This window comes from Ammodytes marinus (genome assembly GCF_949987685.1).
Source record: "Ammodytes marinus genome assembly, chromosome: 19".
NCBI lineage: Eukaryota > Metazoa > Chordata > Actinopteri > Uranoscopiformes > Ammodytidae > Ammodytes > Ammodytes marinus.
The window spans coordinates 11295328-11314945 of NC_137223.1; the positions used below are offsets into that span (position 1 = coordinate 11295328).

A 19618-nucleotide genomic window follows, 5' to 3' on the forward strand; every position below is an offset into this window, starting at 1 on the left:
CACTGAAATAAGACACATAATCACCACATACAAACTGGGTTGGCTACTGGCTTTTCAGCTTGGGGATGAAATCAACTGACCCAGTTAAATGACCACAGTGAACAGGTTAAAGGATAAAATAGTTTATTTTATAGTCTCATAGTAAAGGTAGGCCTCAACTTGCAAGACAATTGTTGGCAGTATGTACAACATACTTGTAATTTCCATGGAATGGAATCGGACAAACAAAGACCTATTACACTGATAATATCCTCCTAAATGGAAATAAAATGGAAACAATATACATACACACACACGTTTCCTAGACAAGCAAAAAGCTTCCTTTTTTTCCTTGGGGGATTTCAGCAACATTGATTTTTTTACCGTGTAAAGCACAACACATTGACAAGGACTTGTTTCGCTTCCTTGTACTGCAAAAAGACGGGAGCTACCTTGGACAGTCAAATATCTATTTCAAACCCTTAAGGAAATCTACATGTGACAAATTGGCATTTTCCCATGACTCGTGAGGTTACTACAAAATGCATAACATACTTTATTAACTTGAAAACATCCAATCAATGCTTTTTTTTATTATAATAATATATAAAACGAGATGTCTAACGTATTCAGCCACCTAAAGTCATTCACTACTTCAAGCTAAAAGGACAATACGATACAAGTTTAGGAATATTCTCCTTCAAAACATCAATTTTTCAACAAAGGAGCCATGTTGTCTTATCTTTTTTTCTTTTTAATCTTGTGGTAACAAAGGGCAGAAAACCTCAGCGATCCAGTGGGCCTGAGGTGGGTATCACTTTAACATTTGCTTGGACGCGTCTTCACATTCTTTAGTGGAAAAAAAGCTACAAATCTTTTATTAATTTTTTCATTTTAAAAAGGTGAACTTCTCCAGGACAATTTATCTAAGGGGGGATGTGCGTGTCAATTCTAAACAGGTTATCAAGAATAACAAAATAAACGAAAGAAAAAAACAGAAAATATATAATAAAGCAGTGCTCGGAGGAGTACGCCTGGCGCGCCCTCCAACCCCCCCCAAAAAAAAACCCCCGCCGAGGAGGAGGAGGGGCTTATAATTGAGGGTACAAAAAAACACATCGAGTCCTTTAAGTAGCCAAGCTGCCTCTTTCTGTGGTTTTGGATTGTTGACATTGCTATGGAAATATACCAATGAAGGAGCCAAAGAAAACATAGAAAGAGAGAAAATTAGGGATGGGGGGAAAACCTGAAGCTCTCTGTGTGTGTGGATTGAAGCAGTCATCTTCCACCAACATTACGACTGCCTCCCTCCTCTTGGAGACCTGGTTGAGAGGGAGACGATTGTGGAGAAGGTTTGAGGGGGTCATGAGTCTCCAGTGTCCCCCGTAGCTCAGCCGTGGTGAGGTGTGAAGCCCCCCTCTCTCTCTAGCTGGCCTCCACACGCAGCTTCTTCCTGTTGGGCGGCTCCTCTTGTTCAGACTCAGAGCTGGAGTCGGAGCCTCCGTCGAAGGCGGACACGGCGCTGCCTTTGGGGTTGGTGTACAGGCTGCTGTCGGACGACGAGTAGCTGGCCTGCAGCGTGGTGGAGCCCTTCACCTTCTCAAGAGCGCGCACTGCACACACAACAAGGGGACATGGACAGAGAGGAGCTATTAGCATATGTGAAGTAAACAAGCAGTTGCACTGTCTGGACAATGAAATTATTTCTTTGTTGGCTCTCCAACACACAATCACGCACGGACATGCACACAGGTCCAAAACATTTGAATACTAATAAAAAGTTAATTAATTTCTATATTTGAAGTCAAAAAGTGAAGCTTACATATATTCTAGATTCATTACACAAAGGGAAATTATTATAGAATAAACATTTGTCAGAACGTCAACATTTCTATGTTAGAAATCCTTTAAGGTAATATTCTAATATTTCTAGATACTGGATTTTTTTATTCCATGAACAGTAAGCCGTACTCATCAAAATGAATATATTTATTTCCCTTTGTGTACTGAATCTAGAATATATGAATACTTCACTTTAATGATATTTTAATTTTTTAGACGCACTTATAGATATAACAAAATGTAGTACACAAAATATACATGTATTCAAAATAAACTAGGAACATTAGAACTAGATGAACAGAATTTCAGAATAATATAATAAGTGAAAGACAGTTTAGGCGGGGACACGTAACATGACTGAGCAGAATACAATCCTCCTTGAGGAAGTGCAGTTAACCAAAGAATCTCATGAGGAAGCAATTACATTGGCTGTGTTGCATCATCTGTTTTGAGTCAGTCTTTATCAACTGAGTGGGAAGCAACATCAATAGAGGTTTCTTCTTCATATCCACTTCGCCATAATCAAAAACAATGCTGTGCCGATTAATTTTGCTGTGCCTCTTTCAGGTGACACTGCACCCAAAATCCTCCGTTCCACAATCATCTTTCACTAAACATATTTCTGTTATCATTGTTTCCTACAGACATGCCAATCTGGTTTTCCATCAATATTCATTTATTGAAACCCAGCTTTTTTAACCAAGATACAAAGAGGCTTTTTTTCTTAACACAACAACAGCATATCCCTCGAGGCTACGGCTCCCACTGAGGTCATGTTAGCTTTTATTTTCCCTAGGAATTTGGGAGTTTACAGTTTATTCTATAATATAATTATACAACATTTTATCTTATTTAAAATTCCTTCCAAGGCGAAATTTGGACCAAGAAAATGGTCTAGGTAAGTTGTAGCTCCCAGTACTCCTCAGTGTTTTAACCTAAATAAACATTAAATCATCATCATCATTATCTGTTTAAACGACAGTGGTCGAAGTGTACGCTCCATTTCAACAGCAGTTTGGTTTAAACTTTAGAGTATGGACAGTAAAGCCCAGGAGAATATTTCACAATATCAGCAAGGCCTGTGAAAAAGAAAACATGAGCGATGAATGCTGGGTGAAGCAAGAAAAGGGGGCTAATCCATTTGTCTGGTGCTGTAGTGAAACAAACTCTGATTTTAAGATTGGGTCTCATTGAACCATTCATGCACAGGGCTCTTTTATTGCTACAACATCCCAGCTAAACAAACATGGCGGCCACGCATTTGTATTTCCTCAGCCGCCCTTGTTGCTCTCCACTCACAGTCTGCAGAAGATCAAATTTCATTTGATAAAATCGTCACTGACTACTATCGGCAAAGAGGATTCCGCACTCACAGCTGCCCCAAACTTGCACAGATCTTGATTTCCTGTCAAATGTGAACAGCACTGACTCTGTAACGTGAACAGCACTGACTCTGTAACGTGAACAGCACTGACTCTGTAACGTGAACAGCACTGACTCTGTAACGTGAACAGCACTGACTCTGTAACGTGAACAGCACTGACTCTGTAACCGCTGAATTTTAGCATCAACAATATGACATTAGGACTTAAAGTTAAACACTTTTTATTTTTCTGATTAATTGGTAAATTTATAATAAAATGACCGAAAAATGTATTGGATAAAAGTGCCCAAAGACAAATTCCCAAGTCTAAGGCGGCATCTTCAAATTTCAACACATTCACATTGCAACACGAGTTCTTGTGTTCTCTCCTTAACAAAGAAGGAATAATATTTCTAAAAAATAAAAACTCTCTTATTGCTGGGCGATCTGGAAAAAGACAATAAAAAAAATATATCACTCAATCTTCTTGATTCTGAAATAAGTTTCTTCTTCATATTTATATGGTTTTCTATATGAGGTCTAAACCTGATGTAGAGTAAAGCCCTAACCTGGAGAACAGAATGAGCCTGTTACCTTGCTGCTCCAGCAGTGCGTTCTGCCTCTTGAGGTCGTCGATGTCCTGCTGGTGCGTGTGGTTTTTTCGCCTCATGTACTGGATGTACTCTGTGGCTTTGTCTAAGATTTGGGCTCGAGACGCCTGTTTGGCAGACTGCTGTTAGTGACACACGCAGAGATAACGAAGCAATGACGCCCAGCATACCTCATAAGATATTTTAATATAAATACACACACGCACACAAAAAAAATATTACTGCTGTTGACATGATGCTATTCACACACTGACACATTGCTGATTGAAACTACTGCAGTAGACTTCAAGGAAATCTAGGACAACTATGTGCGTGTGTGCAGTTTGCCTCCCCTTAACCTCCCACAATTCTCGAGCACTTCAGTCTGACATGCACCACCCACAGTACTGTCAAGAGTATTCACATAGATAACAGCAAACAAGAAAATCACTTACAATATAATCAATGATAACAGACAATTATTTGACAAACATTTGCTACATCGCTAAATTTGCTACATGCTTCTATGCTGCTCTTAAGTCTATCATGTACTTAGCTTGGCTATTCATTGACTAAACATCAGCAGCAGCATCAATGAGATTTGCACTTATTAGGGCTGAGTAGCATGGGACTTTTCTTTTTAGCCTGAATATATTGTATAATTTGGCAAATTGGATTTCAACTGCTATCATCTACATTATATATCAAAGCAGATATTTAATGCTTGCTTCTAGTGTTTTGGATGTCTCTGTAAAACGCAATGCTACAGACACACTTCAGTCTGCACCGAAACCTATTGAGGTTTGGGACTCAGCCCTAAAAAGCCTCCTCATATTCCTATCTGCTTCCTGACAAAAAGGAAAGTAAATCCTGCATATTGGCCCTAAAACATCACTGTTATAGCAGTGAAGTGCTGGGGGTTCAGCACTGAACAGCTTTGACCCAACACTTCTTCCACATCCCTAGCATCGTCTGGTAACCCCCCTCCCCCCCAGACCTCTACTCTGTGTGAGAGTCCTGAGCTTGTCTTTTTAAGGGGGAAAATATAATGGCTGTGCCCAGTTACTGCACATGCTCCAAGTGCTCTCTATGTCTCTGGATGTCAAAACAGGATGAGAGCAACACAAATTTGCTCAACATAACTTCCTGACGCTGGTCCGAGTATTTAGACTGCATAACTGTCTTGCTGCTGCCAATCTGTCCTCCCTCCCTCAACTATTACCCTTCTCTGACACACAGACATCAGCAACTTAGGACATCTGCATCTCTGTATTGTCAGTGGAAATCATCTAAATCACTTCATGCCCTCATCCCTAGAAAGAAATACACATTAAACATACATGACACAAATATCATACTTAGCCTTTAAAAACACAAAAGTTCAAAGATGTTTTCTTACATGAGCCATTTGATTGCCTGGGGGCCCTGCAGGCAGAGCTTTACCAACCTTTTCTCCCTGCAGGGCGGGTACCGAGTCGCGGAGGCTGTGAAAGCTGTCTTTGATGTGGTCCCTACGTTTGCGCTCCAGAGCATTGTGGTGAGCCCGTTTGTCTGCCTGCAACGAGAGAGAGTCACACGGCCTTCAGCCAGGCAGCAGCAGCAGTGCAGCGTGGGTAGTGTAGGACAGATCCATAATATCAGATGTGAAATGCACTGACAAGGTAGTCTCTGAATTTTGAACATCAACTATGTGACATAAGGGCTTAAAGTAATAATGTTCCTTATTGATCAAACTGCAGATCATTTTTTTGTTGAACCGCTCAATTTATTATAAAACGCTGAATTTTTTTTATATTTATAAAAATGTAAATGTAAATATAAAAATTGTTTGTTCGGCCCGACCAACAGTCCAAAGCCTAAAATGAATTAGATAATTTTCATATCAGACAGAGAAATGCAAGCCCTGTCGATTGGAAAAATGATTTTCTTCTGTCCTTCCATTAACTGTTCCAGCTACATATGAGACGCTGATCAAAGCCCAATTTATGTCAGTTCAACGTCAACAAAAGCTCATCCTTAATTTAAATGTTCTTGGATGCAGAATTATTTTAACTTTAGCCAATGGCAACTGCAATATCAACCAAAAGAAACTGTCACTCTAAAGCGAATAAAAGATACCCTCAGAGCATTCATTTAGTTTCAAAGTAAAAATCTGAGTTTTGAAGCCAAACGTCAAGCCTAAATATTGTAACAAGTTTTTGTGTTTCCTGCTTGGCAACAAAAAAGGAAAAATCCTGCTTAAATAAAAGGCTGGGCAATATGGAAAAATAATTATATCAGTCGATAGTTATCATGATAGATGTCAAAAGCTATTCTATTCTTTCAACAGTTAGTTGATTGATCACTATACGTTTCTGGAGGGTGTTGAGGAAGACTAACCTAAAAAGAAACCGGGTGTAAAAGATGTTTCTTGTAACCAAACTCATCTTAAAAATGTGTCTGTTGAACGATAATATTCAGAAAATGCTAATTGAAAATCCTCAAGATTTAAAAACGAAACGAAAATTATGTAGTTTTACTTAAAAAAGGACAAAGCATGTGGACTGTGCAGCGCAAACGATAAGCACAACAAACAAAATATAATATTCAGAAATTTTGCTTCAAATACATGAAATATAATGATAAGAACCGTGGAAAATGTGCCCGTTTTCTCATTCAAGTTAGATGCAATAGTTTGCGTGGGACACAATACATTCCTGGATCATGAATCTGAATCACAGCAAAAACTAACCCCATATTCTTTGGCCTCACTGTGTGTGTGCACCAAATCTTACTTTAGCCTGTCGGGTTTTTGGGATATAAGAGACAAACAGGACCAAAGGAATAACTGCCTTGGCAGACTTAAAGACATATAATCAATACTCCAAAATGTCACTATTCATTTTCTGTCAGCCCTACAGTCAACCACATGATAACCTCTGAAAGCCTGATGGTAATAATAAACAAAACAAAAAAAGGTTTTATCTCATCCCTAGAAGTAGTAACATTTGTAAAGCGGTGTTGCCTTTTTGCCCCCTCCTCCAATGACCCATACTAACTGGCCCCATCTATTACATTTGCATGTCCCTCCTTCTCTGCATTTGCACTCAATAGTGACCCTTTAAATTCATGGCCTAAGTAAAGTCATTCAAATGGGATAAGAGGTGGGTGGATGAGCACAACACCGAACGAATAAAACGTCTCGTTGACCAACAAAAGGTTTCTAAAATGAAGATTGATGGAGGTACATGTGCAGCTTAATATTCAAGGTTAAGTTTAAATGGTTGTTTACTGTACCGAAACATTTGTCTTTTCCAATTTGCCCTTTGGTTTCTACATTGCACGGCTTAAATCATTTGACCTCACTCAAATAAAATGTTTATTATAAGGCTGTTGGACCACATCAAACAAGGTAAAAACAAGTTAATTAACTGGTCCAGTCGTAAAAAGCAAAACCTTATTTATGCAAAGTTAACACAGAGGGTCGTGCTACAACATATAACCGGCTTCACATTTCAACCACATTCATATTCTAATTAGACTATAAAGAGGGAACAAGATGGCTGCCATAATCACATAACCAGAGTGAGAGATCAGATCAGTTTGCTACCTGTAGTTGAACCTGTGTTTAGGCCAAACCATCACAGCATCCAATCACATCTGATTCTGGCCTAATCTACACTGTCACCAGGCTGAGACATTAAGTTCAGCAGCCAATCAAAAGCTTGGAAAAGCTCAACCGATCATCTCGCTACTAGTCATCCAACAACAGAAGGCCTGATTTAAATATAATCAGCTACCAAACGGCATAGTAATGTGTTGTGAACACTAGGGGTGTGAACGTTTACAAAAATGCCTAACCGTGTACACGACAAATTTTTTTTCGTGTACACGGTTAACCGTGACGTCATTGTCCTCGTGCCCCCGCCGTCTTTTAGGCGCGCGCGCGCGCACACACACACACGCGTTCGTTCGCCTGTAAACACACAATTGACATGAACTACGCTCGTTTACACACCTCTTATAATAGGTCCATGGTACACACACACACACACACACGTTCGCCGTCATAATCGCGCTTCATTCGTTTCCTGATTATCGCTTTCTACATGTCCACGTTAAATGCATGTTGAACAGGTGTTATAAAGTTCGGGCTACTTACGAGCGTAGTTCACGTCAACCGGGTAACTTTAATCTTTAGGTTATCTTTCATCACTCGTCCGTGGCTGTGAGTCGAGCCCCAGCACGGCGACTCCCCGTGTGTGTGTGTGTGCGCCGATACACACACTCACTCACACACACTCGCCGAGGGACAGACAGATTCTCGGCAGACTAGCTTTTATCCTCCCCAATTAGTTTATAAGTGATGTAAAATCACAAGTTAGAGAAGCCACACTGCTGGGCATTACGATAAATGAAACATTATCTTGGTCTATACATATAAAGAATATAGTTAGTAAAATGAGTAAAAGTATTTCAAACATAAGAAAATATGCAGGTTTTTTAACTGACACAACAATCAAGCTTGTTATTCAATCATTAGTCTTGTCCCACCTTGACTACTGCCCTGCAATATGGTCTGGCACCTCAAAAAAAGAACTTGCTAAACTCCAGCTTGCTCAGAATAGAGCTGCGCGACTGGCACTTCACTGTTCTATTAGGAATAATGTAACTGCTATGCATGACAAACTCTCCTGGATGAAAGTTGAGGAGAGAGTGGCATGCAGCCTTATTTTGTATTTGAATAACATCTGTACCTCACGTAAACCCAGCAGCCTGTTTTCCATACTAGTACCTGTCAAGATCACACATAATTATGAAACCAGGCAGGCCTTAAGTTGTCGTTTCAAACAACCGAGACCTCGAACAAATGCACTGAAAAAAACTGTATTGTACAGAGCTATTGCATATTGGAACAGACTTCCGTACTGCCTCATTCTTAAGAGTAAAAAAATAGGATTTAGAAGGGAATTGAAAAAAGCTGTTTTGAGCAAAGAAATCAGGTTAAATTCAGTCAACCAGTGTTTGTAAAGCTGCAGAGTGCCTTATTTTGAATTCTTAGTTTAAACTTATATATAGGGACAGCTCTTAATGAAATGACCTCTGAATGTATACTTGTAGTGTGTATGTATGGTGCATGCAAATGTATTCTGTATGCTTACAATATGAACCTTTAGGCATCTAATGTGGGTAAGCGGGTGTGTCTATGCACACGGTATGATGTAGGCTATGATTTGAGTTTCTTCTTTTTTATGAGAAAAATGTAATTGCTTGTTTCAGATTTTTTTTATGTATGTGATTCCTATTTTGGGAAAACTGTATAGGAATTGTTTTGCTTTTTAGGGACCCCAGGAAGAATAGTTGTCACAATGGTGACAACTAATGGGGATCCAACAAACAATAAACAATAAACAATAAACAATAAACGCGTGTCTCCAGAACATATTTAAAAACTTTGAAATTTGAAAAAAAAAAAAAAAAAAAAACGGTTTTCGTTTATTGATTTTTCCTTAACGGTTATGATTTACTAAACGGTTACACGTGTACACGTGCACACCCCTAGTGAACACATGGCCCTTAGGCAGACAAGGAAGTACAAGTCATGTGACCAGGTGTCATCTGACTCACACAACCAAAACCTGGTAACCACAAGTGAGACGACACACACATGTTAACCCATTGATGACTATGGCAATCTAGGATGCATGTCCTTAATGCCTGAGGCTTTTCTGAAAAAATAGTACGAATTGTCAAGTCTACCAAAACCTTAATATCTAAGCCTGTGTAGCACATAGAAAAATGAAATAAAATACATTTAAAAGTTAAGGTTCACAGGTTTTATTTAAACATGCTCCCTTAGCGCTTACAAACCAACAAATATTTCTAAAAATCGTCAAAATTAGATGAATTAGAAAATAATATTGTTAATAAATAGATGCAATGTGTTGTGTGATTTTCGTCAGTAGTCTATAGTAGACCTTGATTCTGCGCACCAAACGCCACTAACTGTTCTGTCGCCGACACAGCCGGCGTATTTTTTTTATTATTTTGTTTTATTTTTTATTTTTTTGATTGACATGATTTTCGGCAAACCACACAACTTTTGGGTGGTCACGTGGTCTTAAAAAAATCAACAAAACCCACCTCATGTGTATTTGAACCAATGACAGTGCATTCTATGCTGGGAATGCCATGAAAATTAGATAAAGTAATAATGCTGCGCGACGCAGCATCAGGCAGGAGAGCCAATGTGGCATCGCGCAGCAGACGTCATCAATGGGTTAAGACAAGTCTTCAGCGGATCATACCATTGGTGGGAGGGACTAGGTGAAATTTGTGACTCAAAATCTAAGACAAAACAGATATTTGACCAGGTCCGACATGGCTTACTAATGGCGCTTTTCCACCGCACATGTAGCTCGACTCGACTCAACTCGACTCAACTTGGTTTGGTAGCAGCACGGGTCGTTTTCCACCGCAAATAGTACCTCCTGAACGTGGGCGGGGTTGTCGTAAGGGGCTGAAAGCCTACTCTGGAGCAAAGTAGCAAAGCAGAAATTACGAGCAGTTGTTGCACTATTAACTGAACCAACCGCCAAAAACACGGATGAAAAATGTTTAAGAAATACCCCCCTTGTATCTGTTTGCTAAAAGGAGTAGAAGAATATTGCTACGGGCCATTAAAAGGGATGGTTGTTGTCCCGATGTGTGATTTTGCCACACAGTCAGCTGTAGGGATGCGTCACGTACATCCCTATGCACGTAAACACGGGCATGATAAAGTTGACTGTTTAGTGCTTGTTTCAGGATACGTGTTTTCAAATGCAAGCCGTGTCTCAGCCTGAATATTTTATTGAGGTAATCAGTTCAGTCCGAGGCTTGTAATGTAATCGCTCGCTGTCATGTCTGTCCCAGCTGGCTACTATTTAGCCTAGCTGCTAGCTGCCCTACATGTCTCCTCTCGTATGTTAAAAGTAACTTCCCCAACAACCAACACTGGGTGAGCTTAGCGAATATATGGAAAAAAAATTCGGATCTGTGATGCAAATCAAATGAAAGAGAGCCAGAGTAGGCTGCACGCGGCGTAAATACACTCAAAAGTCCCAGAGAGTTGGGGAGAATAAACAACAGAATGAAGCCGGTAGTCTCTGGCCAATCAGAAGCGTCGGCAGACGGCCGGCCACTGATTGGCCAGACAATAGTCTCTGGCCAATCAGTGGCCGGCCGTCTGCCGACGTCACCTTTTAGCATCGGCTCAGCTCGCTTGGAACCTAGAGCGAGGCGATACCAAAAAAGCAGCCGCTACCAGGTACCATGAAATTGCGGTGGAAACGCCAAAAATGCGAGTTGAGTCGAGTCGAGCTGATACCATGCGGTGGAAAAGCGCCATAAGGGTCCTACAGCTTAAGGCAAGATAGATTAAGACCTTATTATTGCCAATCAGAAAGAAAATATAGAACAACTTTACAATTATCTAAACTATAGAGGAAAACGACAAAATACTTTGGGTAAGGGACAATTTTTTCTAAAACGTGCTCTTTGGTTCAGTAGGGGTAAAAAATATCTAGCTTCAAATGTGGAAAAACATGTTCATTTTAAATGTAAATTCAATGCAGGTCATTCAGAATACACAACAAAGAGCTAAAAAATAATAATGTGTAAGTTAAATGTCGCAACTTGACCATATCAGATCATGCCACGCTAATCTGCGAAAGGCCTTTGTAAATATATATTTTTTACCAATTGTTTTTAAATTATAAATTGTAAATACTTGAATTTTTCATTATCTGCTTATTACTCACAATGCCTGGCTTGTGATTAGTCTGGCTGCCATGGTAACAGCTGCTCCTGTGGCCTGTTGCACAAGAGCCATTCAGGAGAGACAAATCCACCAGGACCGCGTGCCCCCTCACATTATACAGCATACTCCACTCCCTACATTAACAGTAAACAACAAACACCGCGGCTATTGACAGCGAGTGGCAGCCATCTTCATCGGCACGTTTTTAATACAAGGTTTATTAAGTACAAAGTGGCTGATTTCCTGTTTCCAACTATGACTGCATACAGTATATCATAATCTAATCCAATTCCTAATATACAACACTGCAGACTTTGCTCCTGTTGTCAAGATATCAAGAGTATTGTATGAAGTGTGTTCCAATATCCAGTTCTTCCATTTTCCAAAACAGGACTCTCACATCAGACGAGGCACTTAATATCATTAATCTTTTGAGTGTTAATTAAAATCCAAGAATGTATTCAAGCACAACTCTCTGGAGCTGGCAAATATATAATTACTTAGTATTAATAGACATTAAGTTCCCTGGTTGGTTTAACTTAACACTTTGAAACTGGCTACTTCCAATTATTACTAGTACTACATTATTTCATTTTTTTTTTACAGACTTCAATCTAACCTGTTCCTCCAAAAAATGGTATTGTGTGAAACACCGTAATTATTTGGTTTGAAAGTGTTTTAAAATAAAAGGTGACGTTTTTTGTGTACGTTCATGAAATAAAACATTAGTTTGCAGGGTAGAGGCCGGTAGGTGTGGCCGGTCTGACTAAATGGATCACAAGATCAAATCATCTCACTACTAAGTCATCCACCAACATAAGGACTGATTTAAATATCAGCTACCAAACGGCATAGATGAACAATACAAATAATATATTTTGCAAATATTCCCAACTATTGCAAAAAACTGAGCTACACTTCATATAAATCACAAGAAAATCAGACTAGATTCATAAATCCAACTAGCGTCTTCCTTAGGGACATGCTATATGCCGTCTGAGTAGTTAAACAAGAGTCCAATTATGTGACTGCAAACATTATCAGTTCATCATAAGGCCAATACCTTCAACCAGCTGCCGGCTGAGCTGCTGCCTCCATTCTATTCATACCTTACCATAACATATTACATAACTGCTCCAGGTGCACAGCGGAGGAGATGGTAGCCCTCGCTTCCCGGCAACCGATGGCCATCTCACATTCTATACATGAAAGACTGCACTGTCTGAACAACAATAAAACCAAAGGCAACAGCAGGCGAATAATACCACTGCGGCAAAAATTAAATAGAAGGCATGACACTAATATTGTCTTCTTCCCTGTTTAAAAGCTAGATACAACAACGGTTCATTTTGTTTTGACTAGTCTTTACAATGTCTATCTTGAGATTCCCAGAACCCAAGGTGACACATTCCAATATCTTGTTTAGAAAACTCAAATATATTCAACTTACAGCAATATTTAACGAGAAAAGCTGCCAAACCTCCCATTTTAGACTATAAACCTGTGGATTTGAGCCAGTTTTGCTTTTAAATTACTTAACTGTTGCTGATACATTTTCAGCTATGTAATCAAGTCTAACGTATGACAAAAGTTGGATTTTGACACGTATTCAATGCACCCACCATTAGTTTTTATATTCTATGCGTGTACGTATGACTAGGGCTGGGAGATATATCGAATATATGCGATCTCCACGGGATATATAAAAATGACCCTATCGCAACAATCAAATACATTGTTGTTGTTCGTGTCACATTGTCTGCGATGCACGCTGTATGTGTGTTGGTGTTTACCTTTATCGGCCGCTATGTGAAAACAACAAGAGGGGGAGGAAAAAAAGGGCGAGACGGCCTCTCATGACAGGCGAACAAACGGGGGAGGGGGGTACGCAAGGCGGCAATGGCAGCCGCTGTACACCTTTTTATAATAGGTCCATGCTGTAAACAGGCGATCAAGCGGGGTCGGACGATTACCACGACTTCACGGTCCGACGTCACACAACCACATTTATTATGGGCAGCGCCAGCGCAGCACCAACGGAGGTGCAGTCTTAATATGTCAAATAAATGTGCCTGTATTTTTTTTTTAATAAAATTAAACATAGCCTACTCTTATAGAGCAAACCTGTTCTACATGTAAAGTGATAAGCCTATCAGTTGTGTCTTCAATGTGATATGGCCTGATATCTTCAGGGGGTTAGTGGCAGTGTTGGGAACGTTACTTTAAAAAAGTAATTAGTTATAGTTACTTACTACTTGTTCCAAAAAGTAACTGAGTTAGTAACTGAATTACTTTATAATAGAAGTAACTAGTTACCAGGGAAAGTAACTATTTGCGTTAGCCTACTGAAAAAAAAAAGTTGCTATAGGCCTATGTCAAAAAAAAATTATTTTTTTGATCAGTTTTCATGTGAGTCAGTTGAAATGAGTAGAACAGACAGGTAGGCCTACTTGTAGGCTACACCTTCAATATTTATTGCACATCAACAGACAGCAAGAGGTTTATCCTGCACTTCAAGTATTTTGTTCTCAACAAAAGTAGCCTAGTAGCCTAGAGGAAACTGCTGAATGTACCGTGCTGATCTGCTAATATCACTGGATTCACTTCAGGGGTGTCGGCTAAAACACCACTTAAGGCCAAAAACGTCATACTATGAAGCATGAGACGATGAGAGGAGGAGTAAGGATTTATCCTAAGTTTATTTCCTTCTTTAACATGCACAGCAGCATATAGATCCCAGGAAAAGAACAATAGCAATATTCGGCTCGTGATGACACGCTAAACAGCTGTTGCAACCGGCGAATCACGGCCGTTTAATAACGTGCATAAATTATCATTTATAGAGATCGGGAAACTCCATGCACTTACTCACAAGGGCGATGCAAACAAACTCAGGGAGAGCATGTTTCAACCGTGGATTGATAGGTGGTTACTGCGGCAACGTGCACGCTCAAACAACAGAGAGAGAAAGCAAAAAAAACTTCACTAAACAGGCGCTCCGGCTGACTGACGTGACGGTGATAACTGACAGTTATAATGTCATCCACACTGAATAAAACACAACTTAAAACACACCGGTCTCCTCACTAGCAGTGTGTGTAGTATGGAGCCAGGGGTGCGTTCGGATTACACAGTTTATTCAATCAATTCATAGTAACGTACCGCATTTAACGTTCAGTAAAGATAACGGCATTGTAACGACGGAAAAAGTAATTATTTAGATGACCCGTTACTGAAAAAAGAACAGCGTTACCTAACGCCGTTATTTTAAACAGCGTTATTCCCAACACTGGTTAGTGGTAATAATCAATTAGTTAGTGGTTGTAACGAGTCATAATTAGTGTTCCCCGTTTACAGATTAACAGAAGATGCCATTGTATGGGAGTGGTGAAGGATGTTGAATAATCAATAAAATGGGCAAAATATTTGCCATTTGCACATTTCAAATTGTTCCAATAGAAAGCACTGAAGAACATAAGATGTTGTTTCTTGTAGCCTAATGCATTGTTAGTGCACACACATTTTGCAGGGACTATTTCAATCATATTACTGGTGTGATGTTATGCAAAACATAAATTAAATTGAGCATTTATTATGTGCTCTAGAGGAGATTTGAAATATTATCGAGATAGTCCAAAAATATAGAGATATTGATTTTAGCCCATATCGTCCAGCCCTACGTATGACTGAGCAACACATTGTTTTATTATAGAAATTAAAAGAGCAACAATGTATGTGTTTTACGCTGTAGCAAGTCAAAGTTAAAGCAGAATTAGATGCCCCACCAAACAATCATTCATCCTCATTTCTATATGTGCAGCTCTTCAGGCTACATAAGCCCCTTTTACACAGCCAGTGAAAGCCGGGAATATGCCGGCCTTTCGGCCCTCCGCCCTGCTGTGTAAATGCGACAGTTGCGGAACGAGGGAAGAAAGGTGCGAGTGATCGTTCCGGGAATTTTACTACCTCGGGGGGTAGTAAGATTCCCGACACGATCAGTTCCGCCTCTCTGTTTAAATGCTCCAGCTTGTTGTTGCGGAACAGGGAGGCGTTTGACGTTCCATAGTCTACGTTCTAAAAATGCGACCATGTTAGCAGTTGAAGGACGTGTGTTTAACATTAACCACGGCGGCCTGATGTCCCGTAAAAATCACCAAATAAAAGGAACGGTGTATAATCTAGCTGATCATAAGGTCCGTTGCTCAATCCAAACCCCCGCGCTTCATTTTGCAGAGTGTATGAGTCTATTTCTGCCCAGGAGAAGTTGTACAATGGAAAGCTAGGCTAGGCTAAGTAAGGGATAAAGTATAGCGAACGGGTCACTTGCTAGAAATAAAGACCGACAAGCTGAAGCAGGAGCTCGACGCGCAGCGGAGGGCTCTTGTTCAGCTTGAAGGTCGACCTAGTAACGGGGGAATAGTCTGCTCGCCCCGCTAGACTGTCTGCTTCAGCTGACTGAAGGCTCCGGCTCAGCTGTTAGCCACAGAGCTACTGTTTTGCTAACACATTCCGCCGCCGCTATTATTATCCTAAGTCTGAGCGTATATCCACACTTTATTTCTGTCTACAGTAACGTGACTTCACACACTGTGTGTATGTGTATGTCTGATTGGCAGATCGCTGCCCTCACAAAGAGACTCGCTCACAACCAACCTGTCACACACACACACACACACAGAGGTGAAGCGGTCGGATTGATTTAGTCAGTTTGGTTAACTGTCCCAGTGATGTTGGACTCAGCGCGTAGCGAGATCAACTGGCACATCGTGGGGACAGTAAAATACTGCCCTCTTACTGCAAGCTCCAGCACTTCTGCTCTCAATTCACCGGCCATTGTTGTTGTTGTAAAGCAGCTGACCGGCGCGGCGCTAAATGTTTACGTCACACCTGACGCTGTTTACAAGCACCTCTTTCATTCCGGAGCGCTGTGTAAAAGGGACTACTGATGCGCCAGCAGGCCGGCGTTGCTTGGTTCTGTGTAAATAACACAGAAGCAAGCAAAGCCGGCATATTGGAGTGATGTTGTTCCGTAAATATGCCGCAATCTCTGTGTAAAAGGGGCTATAGGTTGACAGGAAGACATCATGCAGAGATGGAATTAACTGTCAGGACTTAAAGATGTATGCCTATAGCTCCTGTAATCAAATCAAATAGAGTAACGTGAGCTCAAATCAGGTTTGTGTCTCTAGTATGGCTGTGCAAAAGTAACCACGTTTTAAGAGGCCAGAGGTTTGTTGGAGGCCAGCAACAGAGAAGCTCTCTTGCTATCTGAAAAACACTAATGCATGCTCTCAAATTGAACACTAATGTTTCCATTAATGCCCATGTGTACTTAAGACATGTTATCTGCAGGTGAGATGTCGTCTTTTATTTTATGCAGCCCTGCATCAACTAAAATCGCGCACCAATTGTGTGTCCCCCCCCCCCATCTCTCTGTCTCGGCTGTTATGCGAGTGTGATGCAGCTATACGTCATTCATTTAAGCTGCTGCCAGCCCTTTAGTGGCCTGTACAAGTAGAAGATGGCTCTAATCACACAGGCTGCCTGCAACACAGGAAAACATCCCGTAGCAACCCCCTCTTCCTGACACGAAAGCTGGTCCGAGATGCAGGCGCGGCTATAACCCGCTCCTCCACACATGCAACAGCCTCGCTGCCTTTTTCTCTGCATCGTCACGAATGCAGTGAATACAAAAAAAGAGAAGTAATATATGTCTTTACGGTGAGGTGACCTAGATGTATAATTCGCAAGCGGAAAAAAACGAACGATCACTAGCGGAATCCCCCGGGGGGTTGTGAGGTAAAAAATTGCCGGTGGGAAAACAAAAAAACAACCGACTCGGAGCGACTTAAACCGGGCTGCCACTGAGCACAGAACGCTTTTTATTAACTGTTGGGGGAAATAACAACACACATGCAACATAAAAAGCCTTTGTAGCAGGATAAAGCTTTGGTCTAAATATAGATGTCGTGTCACCGTCTCCCTATGGCCGCGTACGTACACACACACAGGATGGGGGAAACCCTGCAGTGCACTACTGATGATATAGATCAATCGCACCATTATGAAAAATGCGCTTCAAATTCGATGCACACATATTGAAATTAAACACATCATTTTGTAGCAGTACTTGTTTTCACATTCTCTTTCCCACAGTACAACCATTACCAATACTGAAAATAATCCGCATAAAAATTACATATAATAAGCAGAATATGAGGATAGTTCCTGTGCAAAAACATGGATACATATTTTCGTCATTGGACAATTTCACCCCCTCCCCAGAAGCAGCATTACGCACCACATTGTGATATCTCGGTGAGTCTTCCTGCAAAGAAACAGAACAAAAAGTACAATTGTAGCCATAATTGTTCACCAAAATCTTCCTGTTACCGCTGAAGTCGCGACAAAGTATAACAATTCAATAGATGTGAAAAAGCTCTGAGGCGAGAAAGGCTAGCGTTGCTAAGTAATTAACAAGAATCCCGACACGACTAGAAAACACTTATCAGACAGAAAAGCAAACTAGCCAGCGTATTGGTGGCTAGCGTTAGCTGAGCCGCTAGTCGCCTGCTAGCAGAATAACATCTTTAAAATGGCTAAAAGTGCGCATACTCACGTCACTATCGACTTCGATATCATCGTTATCACTCATTCTTCGATAATATAGTCTAGTTTAAAGGGACGGGCGGCTAAAAATACAACATGAATCAGTTTAGCACCGAGCGGCGCTCCGACAAACAGACTGCTAAACGCTCACGCTCTGTTTGGTCAGAACCGAGTTGGACTCTATCGTCTCCACGTGACTACACCTCTCACACATAGCTACCGCTCCCTACCACGCATGCGCAACATTCCCGGGTGTTTGTGGGAAATGTAGTTGCTTGAAAAGTTTGTCCTGTGTCTCGCGAAAACAAAACTTAAATTAATTGTTTTTAATTCATACATTTATAAAAATATATATTTCTACAACTGAAGAGCAGTGGAACAACAGTGAGTTGCTCAAATATAATTAAAATAGCAAGCAGTGCTTGTTTTAAAAAAAACTCCAACGTCCAAGAGTCATTTAGCGTGCTTGTGACGTCACAGCGTCTAACCCAAGAAGCATCATGGGAATTGTATTTGGAGTCTGTTTTGTATGTCAAACAACAGGGCCATGGCTGAGACACGTGGATGTTAAAGAATACACTCATGGAACGCATGCACACACACAGGCACATGCACATACACACAGTGTATTTACTACAGCCAACAAACACACACATGCACTATTCAGGTGATTTACCTTCTGTTATCACTTAAATTGACCCATTTTAGTGATAGCCTGTTTCTTTTTCTTTCACTTTATTCTCTTCTTATTTCTTCTTTATTTTATTTGTTTCACTATAATGCTATACAACTGCAGCTATAATTACATTAAATGACCCAGAACAATTATATCACCCAATTATTGTTATACATTGATAATCGATTAACAATGTAAGAGCAATGGCAAAAATGTGCATCAACGAGAAATGTTCCAGCAACTAATAATGTGAATAATATGTGGGTTTTTTTTTCACATGACATTTTATTTTTATTTTATGTATAGGGGAGAGTGGCCTAAGTTGAGCCACTTTTTACTCAAAGTTATTTTAAAGTGAGGCCTTGACAGTTATGTCTCCAACTCAAATATGTAAATATATTTCAGGGTGTTGTGCATCCCTGGTAATAAAAACTTTGGATCTGGAATAAACTGTTGAAGAAATACAGCTTTCGGAAAAAAAGTTGTCTTGTGGCACAACTTGCCCCCGGTGTGTGTAAGTTGTGCCATTGGAGAGAATACCATGGGGTAAATTGTGCCATTGATATATATCTCATAAACTGTAATGCAAGACAAATCCATTAGACAATCACTTATACTGAACATTTGTTCTGATTATGGGATGAAATATGATGTGCAATACAATGCTAAAAAAAAGTATTGTTATGATATGCAGAACCAAAGGGGACAAAGAATTGTGCTTTCCAGATTTCTATCTGTCAGGACAAGTGTTGGGAGTCTGTAGGAAAACAAAATACCTG

The 19618-nt window shown here is 40.3% G+C and overlaps 1 protein-coding gene across 5 annotated transcripts; it reads right to left on the reverse strand.

The window, feature by feature from the left end:
- Nucleotides 1-106: 106 nt before the first annotated feature.
- max (myc associated factor X) lies at nt 107-18330 on the reverse strand. 5 transcript variants are annotated; one of them, XM_080048384.1, is made up of 5 exons: nt 18174-18330; nt 17856-17882; nt 5222-5329; nt 3779-3902; nt 107-1592 (listed from the first exon to the last, which is right to left on the reverse strand). In XM_080048384.1, the coding sequence occupies exons 1-5, from the start codon at nt 18207-18209 to the stop codon at nt 1405-1407; spliced, it is 483 nt and encodes a 160-aa protein (XP_079904510.1). In that variant the 5' UTR covers nt 18210-18330; the 3' UTR covers nt 107-1404. The 5 variants fall into 5 exon arrangements, with proteins under 5 accessions (XP_079904510.1, XP_079904508.1, XP_079904507.1 ...); XM_080048382.1 differs by having other exon boundaries at nt 5174-5329; XM_080048381.1 differs by having other exon boundaries at nt 3779-3917; nt 5174-5329.
- Between the last annotated feature and the right edge of the window lie 1288 nt (nt 18331-19618).

What these genes read in the sequence shown, in the direction of transcription:
- max (XM_080048381.1), bottom strand. Translation starts at nt 18,209, where the DNA reads ATGAGTGATAACGATGATATCGAAGTCGATAGTGAC. An exon ending in ATATCGAAGTCGATAGTGAC is followed by an intron (nt 17,883 to 18,173) that starts GTGAGTATGCGC and finishes GTTTCTTTGCAG; the next exon opens with GAAGACTCACCGAGATATCA. An exon ending in CAGGCAATCAAATGGCTCAT is followed by an intron (nt 3,918 to 5,173) that starts GTAAGAAAACAT and finishes TGTCACTAACAG; the next exon opens with CAGTCTGCCAAACAGGCGTC.